General features: G+C 38.9%; 1 protein-coding gene across 4 annotated transcripts in view; it reads right to left on the bottom strand.

Moving 5' to 3' along the window:
- WDR76 (WD repeat domain 76) overlaps positions 1-21,780 on the bottom strand; it is a 32,932-nt gene extending 11,152 nt beyond the window's left edge. For 2 of the 4 annotated variants that reach the window (XM_012556760.2, XM_023735218.1), the window contains exons 1-9: positions 18,937-19,071; positions 17,850-18,251; positions 14,570-14,662; positions 13,013-13,068; positions 10,292-10,421; positions 5,502-5,603; positions 5,364-5,404; positions 4,298-4,451; positions 1,235-1,393 (exon numbers count right to left, since the gene is read on the bottom strand). In XM_012556760.2, the coding sequence (XP_012412214.1) occupies positions 1,235-1,393; positions 4,298-4,451; positions 5,364-5,404; positions 5,502-5,603; positions 10,292-10,421; positions 13,013-13,068; positions 14,570-14,662; positions 17,850-18,251; positions 18,937-18,993 (1,194 nt within the window). In that variant the 5' untranslated portion in view covers positions 18,994-19,071. Of the gene's footprint in view, positions 1-1,234; positions 1,394-4,297; positions 4,452-5,363; positions 5,405-5,501; positions 5,604-10,291; positions 10,422-13,012; positions 13,069-14,569; positions 14,663-17,849; positions 18,252-18,936; positions 19,072-19,268; positions 19,402-21,665 lie in introns of those variants that run through there. The other 2 variants (XM_023735220.1, XM_023735219.1) reach the window with 2 other exon arrangements.
- Positions 21,781-21,822: the final 42 nt, after the last annotated feature.

The raw sequence follows: 21,822 nt of genomic DNA, 5'->3' as shown, positions 1-21,822 counted from the left end.
AATTAAAACGTCCCATTCAAAATAAGATAAAGGATGAAACCTACATTTAAATCATCCTAAGTTTCATGAAGATTAAAATCCATATTGAGAAAGAGAAGAGTTCAATTTGAAAGAATTATCTTATTAAGGAAATCTAATATGGCTAAACAAATCTGAAAGCCCCTCTCAAATGATGTTCGCTGGAAGCATTAAATAGAGCAAAGCTTAAGCAAAGGGATCCCATATAGTAAGGACTGTTCAGGCATTTAGAAGCTTCCGCCCTGCCCCACCATATACCAAACTGATTCAAAATCTCCAAGGAGATTTTCTAGGTAGAGTGTCTCTGGGAGGATGCGTGGTGGGTGCCCAAGGTCTTTCAACCATTCCTAAATAGACTTGAACTTAATTTGGCTTTACTGGGGTTAGACCAGCCCAGGAAGAGACCTATCCTCAAGAGGTGGTTAAGAACAAACTTGGCCTCAAGTGTTCTCAATAAACCCCCCTAGGGTGCCACTCCTTGCCAGTGTATAATTATATGGCATTTTTCATTCTAAATTTACCAGAAGAAAACAGCTGAGCTCATCTCTTACGGCATATAGCAACATATAAGATAGTAAGTCTTAGCTGGAAGGAGATAGAAAACCAAAATTTGCAGCCAAAATTTGCAGTTTCTATGTTACGTTACAGGTCAAAAGTTTTCGGTGTGTGTAATATAGTACCATCATGTGATGAATTTCTCTACAGTCCTTTTTTCCATGTCTAAGACTCGTCCCCACAAAATTCATGTCTGCGAAGGCCATGAATGATAAACAAAAGTATAATAATATTTCAATCTTTTTTTTTTTCCTGAATGAAAAAGAAATACAAGTCTTCAACCTAAAAAATAGAAGGGCGAGTTATTTTACTTAAAAACTTTGCAAAAATTGTAGGAAAAAGAGCAAACACTTGGCATGTGCCAGACTCTGTTCAAAGCACTCTATCTGCATTAACTCATTTAGTCCTCATAACAATATGGGGTAGATACTATCCCATTTCACATCTAAGGATATTGAGGCATAAAGCAGTTCAGTCACTAGCCAAGGTCACACAGCCAGTAACCAAGGTCTGGGATATGAACTTCGGGGGTATAATTCTAAAGTTGCTATGTGCTATATCACCTCTCTCAATCATTCATGTTGTTTATAAAGAAGCATAAGATTTCAAAAAGAATTCAGAGTATCATTTGAAGTCAGCACGTAAACACATTAACATTTACCTCTTCAAAAACAGCTCTGGAAAAATCTCCACAGCGTACCGTGCCATCATAGCTCAGAGACAGTATGTGGGCCGGATTGGCGGGTGAAAAGTAAACACAGCTCACTGGCTGACTATGGGGATGAAAAACATAAACGCCCTCTTCTTTAGGTTGGTGGGTCTGGAAGAGAGTTGGGGAGGGGAGACAAAAATTAGTGAAAAGTAGCGACATTTACTATGTCATTACATCATTAAACCATTTACACCTAGATTACACTCAGTCTCTTCTCAGTCTATGACTGTACCCACTCTCCCACTCAGAAAGTCAGATCTAGAAACTTTATACTGTCACTAAATCACTTTTTTCTGATTTTCAATCCAATGATATTTAGTCACATTTATTTTAACAGTTCCCAGCTTTCTGTAACTAGCACACTAGTTTTTTTTATAACCCAGAGGAAAGAAAATTAATGCTCATTTGGACTTCAGTTCATGAAATCCTCAGGAAATGAGAAATGTACTCTTTATTTCACACGCAGTATAATTCCTTAGTACCAAAAACAACAGCATCAGTACCATCACTGCTGTGCTTCCTGAGTGTGCTTCTATGTGTGGTCGTCATCAGGTGCTATCGAGCTGGTTCTGATTCGTAGCGGCCCTAAGCACAACAGAACGAAACACTGCCCAGTCCTGTGCCATCCTCCAAAGTGTTGCCATGTTTGAGCCCACTGTTATAGCCACTGTGTCAATCCAGCTTCATTGAGGGTCTTCCTCTTTTTCGCGGACCCTCTACTTTACCAAGCATGACGTCCTTCTCCAGGGACTGGTCCCTCCTGATAACATGTCCAAAGTATGTGAGACATAGTCTTGCTATCCTTGCTTCTAAGGAGCATTCTAGCTGTACTTATTCCAAGACAGACTTGTACGTTCTTCTGGCAGTCTGTGGTATATTCAGTATTCTTCGCCAACACTATAATTCAAAGGCATCAATTCTTCTTCAGTCTTCCTTATTCATTGTCCAGCTTTCACAGGCATGTGAGGCGATTAAAAATACCATGAGTTGGGTCAAGCACACAAATACTTCTATATAATACTAGCATATCATTCTCAGCGTAATTTTCATAAGGCAGTTGGTTCTGGCACAAAATGATAATTTTAAAAATATTTTGTCCTCTAAATATACCTTGAAAATGCATGCCTTCTTATTTAATCAGCTATTTGAATTAATATCACTGTTTTAAAGGATGATCCTTTCCACAGTTGGATTACTAACTCCTAAGAAGTCATTTTTCAGGTCTGGACAGGTTATAGTCCTACGTCACATGTCATATTATAAACTAGGGTAACTATTGCCTCCAAATCTGGCTTCGTCTGTTCTGCAATACTCAATCATTTTTTGTGTTCTTTTTTATTTGAAAAATAAAGTTTAAAAAAAAAAATAAGGAAGGGAAAAAACCACCACCATACGCACTCCTCCTCCCCAGGGCCAGCCACCGTTACATCGTGGCACACTTGCTTACAGCGTTTGTTTCTCAGGACAAATCTCTCCTCTGTTATAAAGATTTAAACAATATAAAGATTTAAACAATGCAGAATGCACAAAGGTGGAAGTTCTTAATTTTCAGCAGTCTAGTCTGTCCCTTGCTATTGTCTAATTTACCAGTACGACTGAGCTTCAGTCTGTTTCCTTAGTTCTGCAAGCTCCTCAGTCATGTCTTTCTGCTGTTTTATCATGTCGTTTGAGATTTATTTTACCAAATTAATGTTTTTATTAACTTGCTCCACAGCACTGCTGTCCGAAAGAACTCTCTGAGATGACAAAAATGTTATATATGTGGACTATCATATGGTAACCACTAGCCATGTGTGACTATTAAGCCCTTAAAATGAGCCTAGTGTAACTGACGAACTAAGTTTTTAATTTTAATAGCTTCATATGAATAGCAGCTACTGTACTGGACTGTGCAGCACTAGGCTGAAGCAACGGCTAAGAAGTCCTTCCTTCTCTTGAATTATGTTGTTCTTCTTGTCTTTTGAATTCTAGGTTCTCTCGCCCTTTTTCACTGTAGTGTTTGACCAGGTGCCACGCCATTGCTGATTTTCATCGTGCTTTAATGGCTCTGCCCACGCTAAGTGCTCTGACACATCTTGACTATTTCTCCCAGTATCTGATATCAGTTCGTTTTTCCTCAGAGCTTTAGTGTAAGGAGAGTTTATGGGCCTGTCTGTAGCCGGGAGGAAAGACAGGGGCAAGAGGAAGGTGGTGGAGAGTCGGTGTCAGCAGAAGCAGTATACACTGTTTGTTGAGGTTCTGTCAACTCCCATTCTTGAAACTTTCTCATCTCTTGGCTTCTCCAACTTCCAATTATTCTGGTCATCTTCCCTCTTCTCTGGTTGTTTTCTTTGCTAAATCCTTTCACCTCCAACCCCACTCACATCTCATCATCTTATCAAAATGAAGGAGAACCTATGCTTCCCAAGGCTTGGTCTGTGTCTCTCTTCTTCTCACTCTATTAGCCCCAACCAGCTTCAAGTCACCACTGCTTCTGCATCTCCCTCAACTGTCCTCATGGCGTTTTCCATGGCTTTGTTCTACTTCCCCAATTAGAAAATAAATTCAAGGAGCATTAACTTGGTCTCTTAATTTTACAACTCCTAAAAGCATTTAATGCAGAACCATACACACAATTAATGGAATTCAATATCTGTTTCTGACTTATCAAAAGTTGACTGGGATCATCCTAAGCAGTTCCCTGGAAAAATATTTTGATCCAGCTTGGAGACTGTATTTAAACATAATTAGGAAAGTGAAAACTTGGTGTGATCCTTTCACAGATACACTGAAAGTTGTAATAACGTTTCCTGACAGTTAATTTATGCCCAGATGGCTAATAATATGCAAGCTAAATATGTTAAAGTTCTATCAAATAAATTTAAATTCCGTCAGATTTCTAAAATTTAGAATCACACAGCACAAAACTCCTAATCTCAAGCAATGTTTATAAACACATGGGTCTAGGATATTTTTCTTCCTGACTCCTTGCTTCAGTCAAGCTTTACTATCTTAAAAAAGTCAACGACTTACCACATCCCAAAGTCCAATCTGCCCATATTTGGCTCCAGCTGCCACCAAAGTTCTAGTTTCGGATGGGTGGAGAGCCAGAGACAGCACAGAGCCTTTGGTCACTTTACAAACAGTCTCTTCACTAATGACCATGCGGCTTACATTGGCTTTGTAGCTGAGAAAATCAAAAAGTTAAACTTTAAAAGTAAAACCAATACCCATAGTCAACAAATAAGTAAAAGACAATTCAAAAAAGAATCACAACTAGTAAATAAATGTGGAAAAATATTCAATCTCCTGGTAACCAAGGAAATCAAACAACAAGGTACTATTTTTCCACTTATTAAAAACCCTTAATAATCTTAATGATAACCCCAAAAGCAAGTAGGCATCAGTTAAATGTATATAACTCACATACATTGCTAGTGGCAGAGTAAGTTCATGCAAGGTTTTCAGAAAAAACTTTTGGGGGGAAAACAATTTGGCAATGTAAACCAAAAGCCATAATATTTGACTCGTTAATCCCATTTCCAGGAATCTATCACAAGGAAATAATCCATTATCTGTTTGTCTGACACACACACACACACACACACACACACACACACACACAGCAAAACAGAAAACAACCCCAAATACCAAGCAGTGGAGGGAGGTTAGGTAAATTGCAGAATACTTACTCAATGGAATATTATACGATCACGTCAATAATTTTAAAAATTATAGTAACAGGCAACCACGATGTTAAGAGAAAAAAGCATAATTCAAAATTACATATACATTAGAACCTAACAAAGTAAAAGTGTACGTGAATTCATCCATTTAGTCAACATTTAGGGAAGACCTATTACGTGCTAGGCACTGTTCTGGTTACCAAGACAAAATCTCTGCCCTCATGAAGCTTATATCCCAGTGGTATTACATGTGGTGACACTTAAAAGGAAACACACGAAAGCAAAACCAACCATTTGAGTGGAAATATGGGTAATTTTTTCACCTCACCTTCAAAATTTTCTGTAATAGCATATAGTCTTTACAACTCAAAGATCTCAGAAAATTTAAAACAAAGGCAAGAGATTTAGCTTACCTTTTCAGGCTAGGTAACTCCTTAGTATTCTTACTACCTGCCTGAAACATTGGGAAAGACCAGAAGTACCAGGTTAATATATGTATTGAACTTCCTGAGCAGATGACTCAAAAAGCTGTGAGCCTTCCCAAGTGATACCTTGCTCATTTCTTCCCAAGTCTGTAGAAATCCTTTAAATAGTTCATCGTTATCATCTCGATTTTCAGGAGTCATTTCTAACGGCCCAGGAGGTAACAAAGGCTGTTATAAAAAATAAGAGAAAAAAAAAGTTTATACCTGTCTCCCCGCCCAACAATGTAAGCTTGAGGAGGGCAAGGATGTCTTTCCATTTTTCTCACTACTTTATTTTTAGCACCAACAAGAGGGCTGCACATCATGGGCATTCAAAAATAATTATTCAATGAATGAATGCCAGGCATCCTGTAAAGTATGTTACATGTATTATCTCATTTAATCCTCTCAGCAACCCAATGAACAAGATACCACATTTTAAAGCCACTGGAATGAGACGTAGAAATGTTAACTTGCCCTCAGTCACACTACCAATAGCTGCAGGAGCTGGGAATGGACTCAGATCAGTCCAGTGGCATTACTCCATGCTGTTCTTTATGCCCCCCTCCCATGTGTCTGTCAGTTTGGCGTTCTGTGCGGGCTTGCGTGTTGTTGTGATGCTGGAAGCTATGCCACCAGTATTCAGATACCAGCAGGGTCACCCATGGCAGACAGGTTTCAGCTGAGCTTCCAGACTAAGACAGACTAGGAAGAAGGACCCGGCAGTCTACTTCTGAAAAGAATTAGCCAGTGAAAACCTTAAGAATAGCAGCAGTTTAAAATCAGGAAAGGTGTGTGTCAGAGTTGCATCCTTTCACCATATCTATTCAATCTGTATGCTGAGCAAATAATCTGAGAAGCTGGACTCTATGAAGAACAGGGCATCAGAACTGGAGGAAGACTCATTAACAACCTGTGTTATGTAGATGACACAACCTTGCTTGCTGAAAGTGAAGAGGACTTGAAGCACTTACTGAAGATCAAAGACTACAGCCTTCAGTATGGATTACACCTCAACATAAAGAAAACAAAAATCCTTGCAACTGGACCAATAAGCAACATCATGGTAAACAGAGAAAAGACTGAAGTTGTCAAGGATTTCACTTTACTTGGATTCACAGTCAACACTCATGGAAGCAGCAGTCGAGAAATCAAAAGACGCACTGCATTGGGCAAATCTGCTGCAAAAGATCTCTTTAAAGTGTTCGAAAGCAAAGATGTCACCTTGAAGACTAAGGTGCGCCTGACCCAAGTCATGGTGTTTTCAATCACCACATATGCATGCAAAAGCTGGACAATGCATAAAGAAGACCAAAGAAGAATTGATGCCTTTGAATTATGGTGTTGGTGAAGAATATTGAATAAACCATGGACTGCCAGAAGAACAAACAAGCCTGTCTTGGAAGAAATACAGCCAGAATGCTCCTTGGAAACAAGAATGGAGAGACTTGTTCGAGTTGTAGGGTTAATGTTTTGATTTTGGCCCTTTCTTCTTTTTGGATGTGTGCATTTATTGCTATACACTGACCTCTGAGCACTGCTTTTGCTGTGTCCCAAAGGTTCTGCTAGGATGTGTTTTCATTCTCATTTGACTCTGTGAATTTCTTTATTCTGTCCTTAATTTCTTCTATAACCCGGTAGCTTTTGAGCAAAGTGTTGTTCAGTTTCCATGTGTTTGATTTTTTTTCCTTGCTTTTTCTACTACTGATTTCTACTTTTATGGCTTCACGATCACAAGAGATGCTTTGTAATATTTCAATGCTTTGGATTCCGTTAAGGTTTGCTTTATGGCCTAATACGTGCTCTGTTCTGGAGAATGTTCCATGTGCGTTGGAAAAGAAAGTATACCTGGCTGCTTTTGGGTGGAATGTTCTGTATGTGTCTATCAGATCAAGTTGGTTGACTGTGGCATTTAGATCTTCCGTGTCTTTATTAAGCTTCTTTCTGGATGTTCTGTCCTTCACCGAAAGTGGCATGTTGAAGTCTCCTACTATTATTGTGGAGCTGCCTATCTCTCTTTTCAATGCCGTTAGTTTGTTTTATGTATTTTGGAGCCCTACGCCAAGGTTTTTTAAGACACAGGTTGTAACTCTTCAGCAGGTCATGAAATCACTTAATGCAACAGAGCTAGCAAGTATATCACACAGAGTAAGACTAGGTTTTGTTTCACAAAGCTTTTGTTTCAATTGTGTGCGTGAGAGTGTGTGTGTCTAATGTGTTACAATGTAAGCACAGCAAAACCTGTGAGAGCAGAAACTCCATGGGACTGCCTTGTTTTTCCAGTCTCACGAGTTTTCCTCCTTTGACAGGGTCTAGTCTTACAATTTTTCTATCACTCATTTTAGCGGAAAATATTAGAGTTTTCCTTCTCTGACAGGTTTTCACCTTACACAGGTTCTGCCTTACACAGGTTTTACTGTGTATTTCTTATTGTGGGTCAAGGTTTCAAAAAAATTTGAAAGCTACTCCTCTATGTTGCTTTCCATAGTACCTTAATTTGCAATTAGTTCCCAAAGTACCAGCCTAATTAGTGCTATCTTCCAATCTGTAATTAAGCATTTAGATATAAAGTATTAAAAACAGCAGTGCTTTTGATGGTTACCAGGGATGGGAGGGGCACGAAGAGGGACTCACTTTCTAAATAGCAGACACTTGTTATTCTTAGTGATGGGAAAGGCAACACCAAATATGGGTGAAGTCTGCACAACCTGACCAAGGTAAATGAAGACACTAAGTACACAAGAAAAAGGGACAATTTCAGTAAAGGCTGTAATATATACCATTTTGCAACAACAGTAATAATAGCCAAAAAACATGTGTGGTTACATAGGTAGAGTTGTATACGTATATGTATATAAGAAGGCATATGCATGTAAATGCATGTGTGTGTAGAGGTGTATCTGTAGGCATATGTATACAGGTTTATGTGTGCTGCATATATATCCATATATATAATAAAGCACATGGGGGGCACAGTTACAGAGACCTCCTAGACATAGCCAAACAACTCATGGGATTGGTTTACTGGGTTAAAAGGCTTAGGACTATAGTCTCATGGGACAACTTGGTCAATTGGCATAATATAGTTCATAAAGATAATGTTCTACATTCTAGTTTGCTGAGTAGTGTCTAGGGTCTTAAAAGATTGTGAGCAGTCATCTAAGATACAACTATTGGTCTCTACTCGTCCGGTGCAAAAGAGAATGAAGGAAACCAAAGACTCAGAGAAGAAACTAGTCCATAGAACTAATAGCCCACATGAACCACAGCCTCATCTAGCCTGAGACCAGAAGAACTAGATGGTGCCTGGCTACCACTACCTACCATTCTGACCAGAGACACATACATGGTCCCAGATAGAATGGGAGAAAAGTATAGAACAAAATACAAATTCCTAAAAAAAGGCCAGACCTACTGGACCAAGACAGATTATAGGAACTCCCAAGACTATCACCCTAAGATATCCTTTGAACTTGGAACTAAAGCTATTTCTGGAGGTCACCTTTCAGCCAAGTAATAGATTGGCTTATAAAATAAACAGTATCACCCATGAGTAATGGCTCCCTTAAACAATCAACCATATGAGACCAAATGGTCAACATTTACCCAAAAGCAAAGATGAGAAGGCAAGGAGGTGAAGAAGAGAAGCTACATCAATGAAAACAGAACAAACAGGATGGAAATAATGGGAATGCTGACACAGTGTGGAAACTGCAACCAGTGTCACGGAAAAATCTGTATAAAAATTGTTAAATGGGAATCTAATTTGCTGTGTTAACTTTCACCTACAACACAATAAAAATATTTTTTATAAGGAAAAAAAAAAAAGGTGTTCTTGAATAAAAAATATAATTATAGTCGTATTTATAAAATAAATTTGCTGCATAAAACTCTTTCTGCTCACTGACAGCATAAAATTAAACTACAGCAAGGCCTCCCATAACTTTTATCACATATTATTATAAATAATATTAATAACTGCCATTTACTGATTATTTGCTAAGTCCTTAGCACAATGTAAGCAATTCATAGACATTATTTCATTTAATGCTCAGAACAGCCCTGTCATGGATTGAATTGTGTTCCCCAAAAAACGTGTGTAGCAACTTGGCTAGGTCATGATTCTCAGTATTGTATGATTGTGTTATCTGATGTGATTTCCTCATGTGTTGTAAACTTTACCACTATGATGAGATTATATGTGATCTCATGTGTTGTAAACTCACTGTGATGAGTGTATACTGATGAGGTTGACAAGATTAGGGTCTTAATGCAATCTCTTTTGAGATATAAAAGAGAGAAGTGAGCAGAGATATATGGGAACCTCATACCACCAAGAAAGCAGTGCAGGGAGCAGAGTGCGTCCTTTGGACCTGAGGTTCCTGTGCAGAGAAGCTCCCAGACCAAAGGAAGACTGATGCATGGACTTTCCTCCAGAGCGGATGGAGAAAGCGTTCCCCTGGAGCTGATGCCCTGAATTTGGACTTGTAGCCTACTGGACTGTGAGGGAATAAATTTCTCTTTGTAAAGCCATCCGCTTGTGGTATTTCTGTTGGAGCAGCACTAGATGACTGAGACACGCCCTGTGAGGTTTCTATTATTGTTACCATTTTAAAGAAGGGGAAGCTAAGGCTCAGAAAAGTTAAATAATTTCCCCACGATCCCACAGTAGGTTAAGTCCTGAAGAAAGACAAAATCCAATCCAGGTCTTTATGACTTTGAAATCCATGTTACTACTTAAACCATGACATTTAAATATTAAATTAATGAAATGAAAACTAAAAAACATAACTTAATGAACTTTTAGTCTAGCTTCAAACATGTCAATCTTTTTAGTAGTTTTTAAACTAATATATTGTATTTGCACTTTTTCTTACATTTTCATCTGCTACGAATGCCGGCTGGGGTGGAGTTGCTGGTAATGAAACTTCTGAAGGGTCTACTTTTAGTAATCGCATGGACCTTCTGCAACCAGTCCCGTCATTTTCTCTCTTCTTAGGCTTCTTTCTAAAGGAGTGGGGGGAAAAGAAAAAAAAACCAACCAACTCATACTCACAGAACAGTGAAATGGATTTACTAATAGTGAGGAGATAATTTCTAGGAATGTATCCCATAAATACATTTGTACACTTGTACACGTCCACACTATTTTTAATAAAAAGTCTGGAAACAAATGCTCATCATGGGGAAGTGAGGGAGTTAAATAAATTACGGCATACATATATAATAGAATAACATGCAGCCATAAAAAAGAATGAGGTAGATCTTTATGTGCTGATACGAAATGAACTCTAAGATATAAGAAGCAAAAACAATGTCCAGAACATGCTGATTATGCTTCCATTTTTTTTTTAAACAAAAAGATAACATATACATTTGTACATGCTGAAATTACCTGTGAGAGAATATTCATGAAACTATTAATAGTGGTTTCTTCTAGGAAGAAGGCCTGAGAACTAAGGTCTAGGATAGGAAGAAGACAAATGTTTTATTGCTTGCCCTTTCATACAGCTTACTTTTTTAATCATATACACACCCTATTTTTTTAATGTACTATTTTTTCATTTAAAAAAAAAGAAGTTCATCAAAAAACACTGGGGAAACAGAAGCCTGTCAACTACAGTCCATATGAGTTCTGAAAAATTAGTAGTAACTATTATTAAAAGTATACTATGTGATAGAAACTATATGAAGCATTCAATATCTCACTTCATCTTCCAGAAAAGCCTAAGCATATGAAATAACTTAGACTCACACACTGCTAGTGGGAACCCAACTCCTAGAGAAACTCTTAAAGTACATGAGCACCAAGAGACTTAAGTGTGTTCAGAGGAGCACTCTTCATAATAATGAGAATCTAAAAGCAACTCAACCATCCATCAACAGTACAACAGATAAATTGTAGTATACAGTGGAATATAATACAGCAGAAAAAAAAATGAATGAAATAAAGCTGTACACATTAACATGGATGAATTTAGAAACATAAAGATGGGGGGAAAAAAAAAAGCCCAGAATATATAAATGGCATCACACTGTATGTGAACATCAAACACAAGGAAAACTAAGTAATATATTATTTAAGGATATATTCATAGGTAGCGAAACTATAAATAAATGGAAGGAATAATTATCACAAAATTCAGGATATTGGCTGTATCTGGGGTGAGAAGTATACATGGGCCTTCAAAGGTACTTTAACTTCCATTAACCTGGATGGCAGGTACATGGGTGCTTGTATGATCACTCTTTCAGCTATGTTGTTGTTGTGTGCTGTCAAGTCCATTCGGACTCCTAGCAACCCTGTGTGACAGAGGAGAAGTGCCCCATAGGGTTTCCTAGGTTATAACCTTTACACGAGCAGATTGGAAGGTCTTTTCTCCCTAGGAGCCAATGGTGGGTTCCTAGCACCGACCTTTTGCTTAGCAGCTGGGCGCTTAACCATTGCATCACCAGGGCTCCTCTTTCAACTATATGAATATGTTAAATGTACTTCTTCTGTACATGTAATATATTTAATAATTTAAAGCCCTCGGGATTAACATAATGCCAATTTCACAGATGAGGAAAGAGACTCAAAAATTATGTAAACTGTCCAAGGTTAACATCACAGCTATAAGTGGCTGAGCCAAAACTTGAACCCAAGTTGTGTCAAATTACAACAGCTGGGCCCTTTTCTCTATATAATACCACACTAGCAGCTTGATACTCTCTAAGTACGAGGAACAAATCACCAGTCTTGGCTAATAAAAAACATGCAAATGTAGAGCCACTCTTCAGCTGGCAACAGAACTAGTACTGTTGTTTTTCCAATGTTAATGATATTTCTTTTCACACTCATGAATACCTGACCTTGATTAAAGGCTTAGCTTTTTCACGCTAACTGACCTGTAATAGACTCAAACCAATCAAATGAGCTAATGATGTCAAGGATTTAATTTCTTCACTTATACATAAACACTATTACAATGTAGTGGAGTGGTGAGAACTCAAGCTAAGGAATCTGATAGATGAAGCTGCAGGAGCTACCACTTATAAGCTGTTTTGCTCTTGAGTAAATCACTTCACCTCTTAGAGCCTGTTTTCTAACTCACAAAATGGATGTATTACCTACCATATATGGTTACTGTCAGAATTAAATGAGATAATACGGGACAAAATTTCTAGGTCATTGCACTGTGTTTCACAGATGCTCAATAAATGTTAATTTCCTTCCTTTATTCTTGGAATTGGAAAGATAAACTGAGAAGCAAAAGGACAGCCAGCAAAATAAAAAGTAGAAGCATCTTTAACAATAATCGTTTTCTAGGCAAAAATAAGAATAACTTAGTGGAAATAAAGATTTTCCTCCATTAGCAGAACAGTAAATATAAACAAAATTCCACTCTGGAGATTCTATTTGCTGTATATTCCTTGGATGAAGATGAGAACTGTAAAGTTATTAAAAGACAATTTTCCCCTAAAAGACCCTATAGAGATGAAGACTAAATTACAGAGTTTTCTGTTTTATTAGTTTACTATGCCAAAAACAGTTTTTCAAATTATAAAGCAACTCAGAAGTATATCACGATCCAGGCATTATAAACAAAATCTTTTACCTCTTGGATTCAGAAGGCTGCCTCTTCTTTATCATTTCACGGAGTCTTGCAGCTGACTGCAATACACAAAATATGCTATCTTATAGCTACATAGCTTATATTTTAAAATATTAAATATCTGCTACTATCCACACACTAAACTAAGGTAGATACTGGAAATAAAGATCCTAAGATACAATACCTGCTCCTGGAAGTAGACATAAGGCAAATACACTATCAATGATAAAAGCAAGTATATAATACTGTCTAATGCCCTGGTGGAGCCCTGGTAGTGCAGTGGTTAAGAGCTCAGGGGCTAACCAAAAGGTTGGCAGCTCAAATCCACCAGCAGCTCCCTGGAAACCCTATCGGGCAGTTTTACTCTGTCCTACACGGTGCTGTGAGTTGGAATCGACTTAATGGCAACGGGTTTTTCAATGCTCTGGTGGCACAGTGATTACAAGCTTGGCTGCTAACCAAAAGGCTGCCAGCTGAATCCACCAACTGCTCCTTGGAAATCCTGTGGGGCAGTTCTACTCCATCCTATAGGATCACTGTGAGTTGGAATCAACTTGACAGCAACGGGTATTGGGTTTCTAATGTAGTGATATTCTGATACCTTGAACCAAGTTGCTAATGGGTTTATATGATTAAATATGCTATTCAATCCAATATACTATTATAAATTAAAAGGTTTAAGTTCTACAATAGGCAAACCTACTTTGATGTTTCACAAAAAGTTATAGGTTACGCTTCTATAGAAATCAAATAATATTTTCTGTTAATTAAGATCATAAGTAGAAATATTTTATCTAAATTTCTGACAGACTTTCAATCGTTAATGACTCAACAATCTAGCTCCTTTAAGTAACTAGCCCTCCCTCTCTCCAAGACGCAAACACACGCTGAATGTGTGAGAATCTGGAATTAAGAGAAATTAATTATTTAGTAAAGCCAAGGGTTTTTTATCTTTGGAGGACAAAAACACACACCCTCCTAAACAGTTATTCCCTCACACATTGAAGCTTTACTTTCAGTGTGAAGACAACCATGCAAATTACAGCGTTAGTTATGATTATAAAACATTAGCGTATATTTGGCTATTTATCCTTAAAGCTCTCTATATAAAGCATATTCCCATCTAGTCTTAAAGTTTAAGATTTAAAAAAAGAAAGAGCAGGCTTGTTCCCTCACTCCTCTACCACACATCCTTCAGTCTCCTCCCACAGATGTTCTCTTTCTCCTTTAGTTGAAGAGATCCTTTGGAACATACCATTTCTTTGCATCTAAGACAGCCAATCAAAAGATATCACTATTTTATGTACCACCAAGAAAAGGGAAAAAAGCTGCCAATTATAGTTCTAAGATGTCAACTTCAGAAACACTAAAATGTGAAAAAACATGTTTTAGAATCAATGAAATATGTATGGTAACCTCTTTCTAATAAGAGCAAAACCTACTCCTAGTTTTGCCCTTCCTTATCTGACAATACAAGACCTGATACTATAAATCTCCTATTGACCTATGTGGGAGGAGAAATAGCTTCTTGGTTTTAATTAAAACAGACTCCACACAAACCTCAGACAACTGAAGGGAAGCAAAAAAGTTTGCATTTTCTGAAATGTTCTTTAGTCTCTTCTTTTCGTATGATGACAATCCTGAAAAATCATCCTAGAAAATTACAGCAAAAAAAATTCTGTTACTTTACATAAGCCATAGCAAAAGCATCTCACAAAACCAAAGGTTTAATTCTCTACATGCATACTTTACTTCAAATTCCACCCCCTCTCTTCATTTCACGCTACCTTACCAAACAGCGCATAATCTCTGCTATATTAAATGTTGGAACCCTGGTGGCAGAGTGGTTAAGAGCTGGCAATTTAAATCCACCAGCTGCTTCTTGGAAGCCTTATGGGGCAGTTCTACTCTGTCCTATAGGGTCAATACAAGACTCCACGGCAACAAGTTTGCGTTTTTTTTTTTTCTTTTTCTATATCAAATATTGAGTGAGAGAGTTTGAATTTGGGATAATCACAAGATATTTGTATGGTGTTCCAATTAAATAAAAAGTGATCTGATATTACAAACAGTTAAGTAGTGTAATCTAATAAATATCAGTTCCTAGTGGCCATTAATTGTACTACTACTCAAAAGTTTGGTTTTTTTTCCCTAAAACTTTAATTTTCATTGAACAAAAAAACGTCCATTAAACATGGCAGAGTGAATAAATGCATTCGGCTCTACTTCCTCCTAAAACCCCATTAATATGACAGTAAACTAATTTAAAAAAAAATCCTCAGAGATATCAGAGAAGACTGCGTGTTCATAAAATAAGAGCAAAAGGGAAAATTCAAAGAACAAGAAAGAACTCAATAACAGAAATTTTAAAATTCATTGAAAGCTTAAGGAAATTTAGAAAGTAGAACAAAAAAAAAGAGAGATAAACTGCTGGGCAAAAAAGACAAAAAAAGCTAAAGAATCAATCTTGGAAGTCTAATATACAACTAGTAGTTCTAGGGAAAGAAAAAGAGAACAGAGAAAATAAAGGAAAGGAAATTATTACAAAAATAATACAAAAATGTTTCTCAAAACTGAAGATGAGTTTCCAGATTAAAAGGGTCCAGTGAGTATGCATAAAGCACAATGAATGAACACAAGACCCAGAAGCAGGTACGTCATGGAAAATTTTCCTAACACCCTGATATGATGCAGTGAAAAGGGGACATTACCTCTCTGGTGTCCTTCCCCCAAAACGCAAAACTTCAATGTAATCATGAGAAAACATCAGACAAACCCAAACTGAAGGACATTCTACAAAATAAATGTCCAGGACAAAAAGTGTCAAAGGTCACTGAAGAACTGTTCCAGATTGGGTGGGGGGCCTCGAGTCATGACAACTAAATGTACTGTGGGATCCTGGATGGGAAAAAGGGCATTACTGGAAAAACTGGTAAAATCCTAATAAATTCTGTGCTTTAGTGAATAGTACTATACAAAGGTTAATTTCTTAGTTTGATCGATGTTTTATAACTATGTAGGGAAGCTGAGTGAAAGGTACATGGGAACTCTCTGTACTATTTTTGCAACTCTTCTGTAAGTCTAAAATTCTTTCAAAATTTGAAAAATTAACTGTAAAATGCTTACAAAATGAAAATATTTAATAAAAGGACTGAGAGATAACATTTAGAAAATTTCCCATAAAATAGAATAAAATCCTTGACTTAAAGGGCAAGACTCTTTTCTGTGATGTGACAAAAGCCTTTTCCTTCATTTAGGAAGGAGCCCTGGTGGCACAGTGGTTAAGAGCTCGGCTGCTAACCAAAAAGGTCGGCAGTTGGAATCCACTAACCGCTCCTTAGAGACCCTATGGGGCAGTTCTACTCAGTCCTATAGGGTTGACTCAATGGCAGTGGGTTTGGGTTTTTTTTTTTTTTTTTTGGTTAAGCTTATAAACTAAATACTGTTTCCAAAACATGGTACTACAAAGCCTTAGTCACTGTACTCCAAAAAGACCACTAATGCACGGGAAGAGAACAAAAGAATGAAAAGCTCTATTAAAAAAGTTGTATCTTCAGTTTGTCCTAAGAAAATGTCTAGTGGGCATTTACGACTCTGCTTGACCATCTCCAGTGCTCTAGTACTCACTACTTCATGTTCTAATTTTGCCCCTATTTCCTTATATCAAACTAAAATCTGCCTTATATTAATCTCACACACTCAGGATCTTACAGACTAAGAGGCCAAATAAATAATCTAATCCAGTGGTTCTCAAAGTGTGGGCCCAGAATAGCAGCATCACTGTTTCTAAAAAACTGTGCAAATTCTATGTCCCACCCCAGAATTTTAGAATCAGAAACTCTAGGGGATAGGGCCCAGCTATTGTGTTTTAACAAGCCCTCCAGGTAATTCTGATGAAGGCTAAAGTTTGAGAACCACTTATCTATTCCAACCCCCACACAGTAAAGGTGATTCCCCTAAAAGGCATAAGGTTCCTTACAGGCGGCCTTGCCTAGGTGCCGAAGCTCCCAAACTCCCCGGTTCAACTTGCTTATGAATTAGCCCCTACTGCCCCACACCAGGTCCTGGTTCTTAACTCCGGGACAAAAAAGCAAAAACCTAACTCCTATTGCACAATGACAGTTATTTCCATTATCATAGCTCCCTTCCCCTACCATCATTTTCTGTTTTCTTAGTTCCATCAATTTTTTGTCACGTGGTGTGGTTTCATCTTGTCCTGCACTAAAATTTGTCACTTTGAACAGAGCGTAACACTTAGGTAGGAAGTAGAAGCCAAATGAATTAGATACCTAATTCCTTAAACTGATTTGAACTATTATTTTAAATACAACAGGTAAGCATTTCTCGTGTATCTTCTCTACTCCAAGATTTGTCTCCTTTTTGTATTTTAACTGAAATATTATTCAGCACATTTATGCAATTAATGATAGTTTTCCTACCCATCAGGGGTCACTCAAGCACCCTATGTCCAACTTCTGGTACACTGTGCTTAAACAGGTAAAGGTGGGCAAGTCACCATAAAGAATGGCTAAACCCAAAAATATATGCAATAAATGGCAAATGTTTGTATATATTGTTACCACAAGGAAAAAAAAATGCAATAAGCTGAGAGGGGACAAAGGGAAGCAGAGTGAAGATTAAGTCAATTGTCTTTGACACACCAAAATCAAGTACAAAATTAATCCAAGTTATTGGTTAAACATTAAAAATTTTTTTCAATTAAACTTAAATCAGATGATAAAATAATCTGAGCTAAAGAGACCCTTGATAGCCTTAGTTTATCAGAATTTCAAATTTCAAAACAATAAAACTTAGAACAAGCTACCAATTAAATTCATACCAGGCCTGGTGTGGTATCTTCATTGCTGTCTCCATCCTGACTGCTCTCCATATCAGCACTGACCATCACTGCATCCAAAGTGCTCTTGTGCTGTCCCGTGTTACTTTCAGGATGAACATCTAAGGACGACTTTTGCAGAGTGGATTCTGCCCTGGAAGATGTGGCTTCCATCTTTGGAGTTAAAATCCCTCTGCCAGATTTCTTTATTTCAGTCTTCTTACACAGCGGCACATCGTTAGAATTCTTTTCTAACAGGGATTTGGGGCGCTTAAATTGGTCTAGCTTGTCACTACTGAGTGAAAAGGCAGCCAGGTGAACCTTAACAGTTTTTTCTAAAACTGTCGTCGGTATTGGTTTCAGAGACACGTAGGGAATGTTTTGGTTTTCTTTACAGTCATTTACCTAATCAGGTCAATAAAAGGAAAGGAAAACAGTATTAGAATCTCAGGTCCTGTGACTTTTCTTACCAGGTCCCCAACAGATGTCTGTAAACAAGCCTAATTTCTATTTTATGATACCAACAGAAATCCAGACTGATAGCCTTTAAGGAAAAACTCCAAAATCTAGATATCTAATTCATTAAACTAAATGGAATTACGGCATTTATCATACAGGGCACACACATTTCTTGGCCAATAATAATAATGACTACCATTTATAACTGATGAGACCACCCCAGCTGTCAACTTCCGAGTGACTCTGGGGTGTGAATCTGGTAAAAACTGCTGCAAAAGCAAATGCAGGTGGCAGAAAGGGACCCCTAATCCGGGGTCACTCTGTTCAAAGTGACAAATTTGCCACTACTGTATTTGTAGGTTATTGATAAGAACCTTCCTCAATGCAGAGGGCCTAGTTTTCTATAGAGGAAAATCAGGCCAGGAATCCCAGCTTATTTTTTTTGAAGCAACACCCAGAAAAGCTCAGCAAGCGGAGAGATGCCCCAAGTGGCGGGAAATAGTTTTGGGGTGGAGAGGTGTCCCGTGCCAGGTCCCCGTGCCCTGCCTGGCCTGTGCCTGGCAGATCTTTCATGAAGACCCCAAGGCTGCGGCAGAACACCGGGAAGCGTCAACCCGTTTCTCACCCTCACCTGGGGTCGCTGCCTGGAAGCCGCCTTCTCGTGGGCTGCGGCGCAGGACCCAGACATCTTCCCGCGGCTTAGCAGCTGTTGCCTTCCCGCCTAGAGCTCGGCGGGAGTCGGCCAGGGGCGGGGCCGGACCGGGGGCGGGGCCTGGCGGGACGTGGGCGGGGCCTGGGGCACGGGAGGCTGCAATCCCGGTCCCGAGGCGCAGCCTGGCTCAACTCGCAGCTGGCCTGGGGGAGCCGGGCATTACTGGAGTTTTGTAAGCAGGCGGGCTTACCCGCCTCACTCCAAGATTCAAATTCGTTAGGGGTGCAGTGGGACCGAATCGACATTTTTACCTTGGATCCCGGTGATTCTGAAGTTCATGGTGCCGGGCTCTCGCTTTGAAAAACACTGGCACTTCTCTACTGAGGAAGAACCACCTTGCCTTGTAATGAGAGGCTGCAAAAGATTCAGACGTACTTCGATTCCCTAGAGAATGGAGGGAAAAGGCAATCGAAATCTACATGCAGCCTTTATTTCCGCCCACCTGACTCCTTCTCACCCCAGAGAATTATGCCCTATTGCATACTATTGGGTCTTCTTCCTAGGAAGGAAGCATTCTAATTTTTTTTCAAAAGCTGAGAAATTGGTTTAAATTTCACCTTCTGCCCATCTGCCCACCTGTTAACTAAGAACCTGATAATGATGACTTTAAATGGCCTAAAGCCTGGAAAAAAGTTGTGAATCAAATAGTTTGTATATCACAAAATAACCAAAGAAGATTTTAGCGCACCCTATTTCTTACACTCCCAGCCATATTAAACCTTTTTTCTATCCTCTGGGTCGCTGTGAGCCAAAACAATTGCCTTCACATCAGATTTACTTCCTCTGGACAACGTGATTTTTTGAGCTGGCAAATTCATTATAAAAGTCTGTCTATTATAGTTTCAAGGTCCTTTTCTTTCTAGCCCAAAACTGTACCCCTGGTTAGTTACTTGGGCCCCCCACTGTTCCTTGTTTGAAGCTTGCCCAGTTTTATTTCTTCTCTCAGCCTAGGCCCAATTTTAGAACACAGGTGAAATAATTTGAGAATTAGTCATATTACTTAACAGCACTTTCAAGGCCCTTCATGATCAGGTACCTGCCAAACTTTCACCACTTCCTGTCTGTAAAATTACTAATTGGTAAAACCAGACTTTATATACCATGCTATTTCTGGCCTTCCAGACCTTGCTCATGCTGTCCCTTCTCTCCCTCACCACGTCATTTATAAAGTCCTTTCTACAATAAAATAAGCAACATCATAATAAATGGCGAAAAGACTGAAGTTGTCAAGGGTTTCGTTTAACTCGGATCCACAATCAATCCCCATGGAAGCAGCAGTCAAGAAATCAAAAGACACATTGCACTGGGCAAATCTGCTGCAAAAGATCTCTTTAAAGTGTTGAAAAGCAAAGATGTCACTTTGCGGACTAAGGTGCGCCTGACCCAAGCCATGGTGTTTTCAGTCGCCTCACATGCATGTGAAAGCTGGACAATGAATAAGGAAGATCGAAGAATTGTCGCCTTTGAATTGCGGTGTTGGCAAAGAATATTGGATATACCATGGACTGCCAAAAGCACGAACAAATCTGTCTTGGAAGAAGTATGACCAGAACGCTCCTTAGAAGCAAGAATGGTGAGACTTTGTCTCACACAGTTTGGACATGTTATCAGGAGGGATCAGTCTCTGGAGAAGGACATCATACCTGGTAAAGTAGAGAGTCAGCGAAGAAGAAGAAGACTCTCATCAAGATGGATTGACACAGTGGCTGCAATAATGGGCTCAAGCATTACAATTATGAGGATGGCACAGGACCGGGCAGTGTCCCGTTCTGTTGTACATAGGGTCGGTATGAGTCAGAACCAACTGGACGGCACCTAACAACAACATGGTAAAATGTGTTCTGACTTCCAGTTAGCCAGTTTTTTTACACGACCCAACTAGAAAATTGGGACTGCTTGTTGTGATTCTAGAAGTCCTTGAAGATTTTTCCTAAATACAATTCAAGCTTGAAGATGCGAGCCTTTTAGCAATTCTTCATACTCCTTATACAGGGCTAAACTGGTGAACACAGCAAGTTAAAAAACCAGTTGTGGTGGAGTTCACTATGACTCTTGCGACCCCCTGTGTGTCAGAGTAGAACTGTGTCCATAGGGTTCTCAGTGGCTGATTTTTTGGAAGTAGATTGCCAGGCCTTTCTTTTGAAGCACCTCTGACTGGACTCATCTCCAGCCTTTTGGTTAGCAGCCAAACATGTCAACTGTTTGCACCATGCAGGGACTCTGAACACAGCAAGTACTTAATAATTATTGACTGATCAACATACACACACTTTCCAGCCAGAAATGTATTTTAAGAGGTGGCCCCATAAACTAAAAGAACTTGAAAGCCTAAAATTGAAGTGTTGAGATTTCAGGCAACCGCCCAGGCCTCTTGGAGGAAATTCATTTATTTCCTTTTATCTATTTTTTGCCACTGGCCTAAATCACCACCACCTGCCATCATATGACATAAATATGCCGCACCACCGCCCACCCCGGCCTCATCAATTGAGCTAATCAGGTGCCATTATTAACAGAATTTCTATTTCGATCCAACCCTAATCCTTCCGGGTTTTCAACAATATACACACAGACCCTCATTATCCGCCCAGTTTCGCACTCATCACTATACCATTCCCTGGGCTTCAAACCAAACTAACAAGCGAAACCTTTAATTCGGACCTCCGTCCCCGCACGGCTTTGACTGCACGCCCAAAGGAAGCAATTTCCCGCCAGAAGCGGCTTCCAAATCCTGGGAGATTGAGAACGCGAAGGCAGCCTATGAACATGCGCAGTAACAGACTCGACCTACTAGGCGAAAGCGCT

Source organism: Trichechus manatus, unplaced genomic scaffold, assembly GCF_000243295.1.
Source record: "Trichechus manatus latirostris isolate Lorelei unplaced genomic scaffold, TriManLat1.0 scaffold00076, whole genome shotgun sequence".
Lineage (NCBI taxonomy): Eukaryota > Metazoa > Chordata > Mammalia > Sirenia > Trichechidae > Trichechus > Trichechus manatus.
This window is presented reverse-complemented; position numbering and strand designations above follow the sequence as displayed.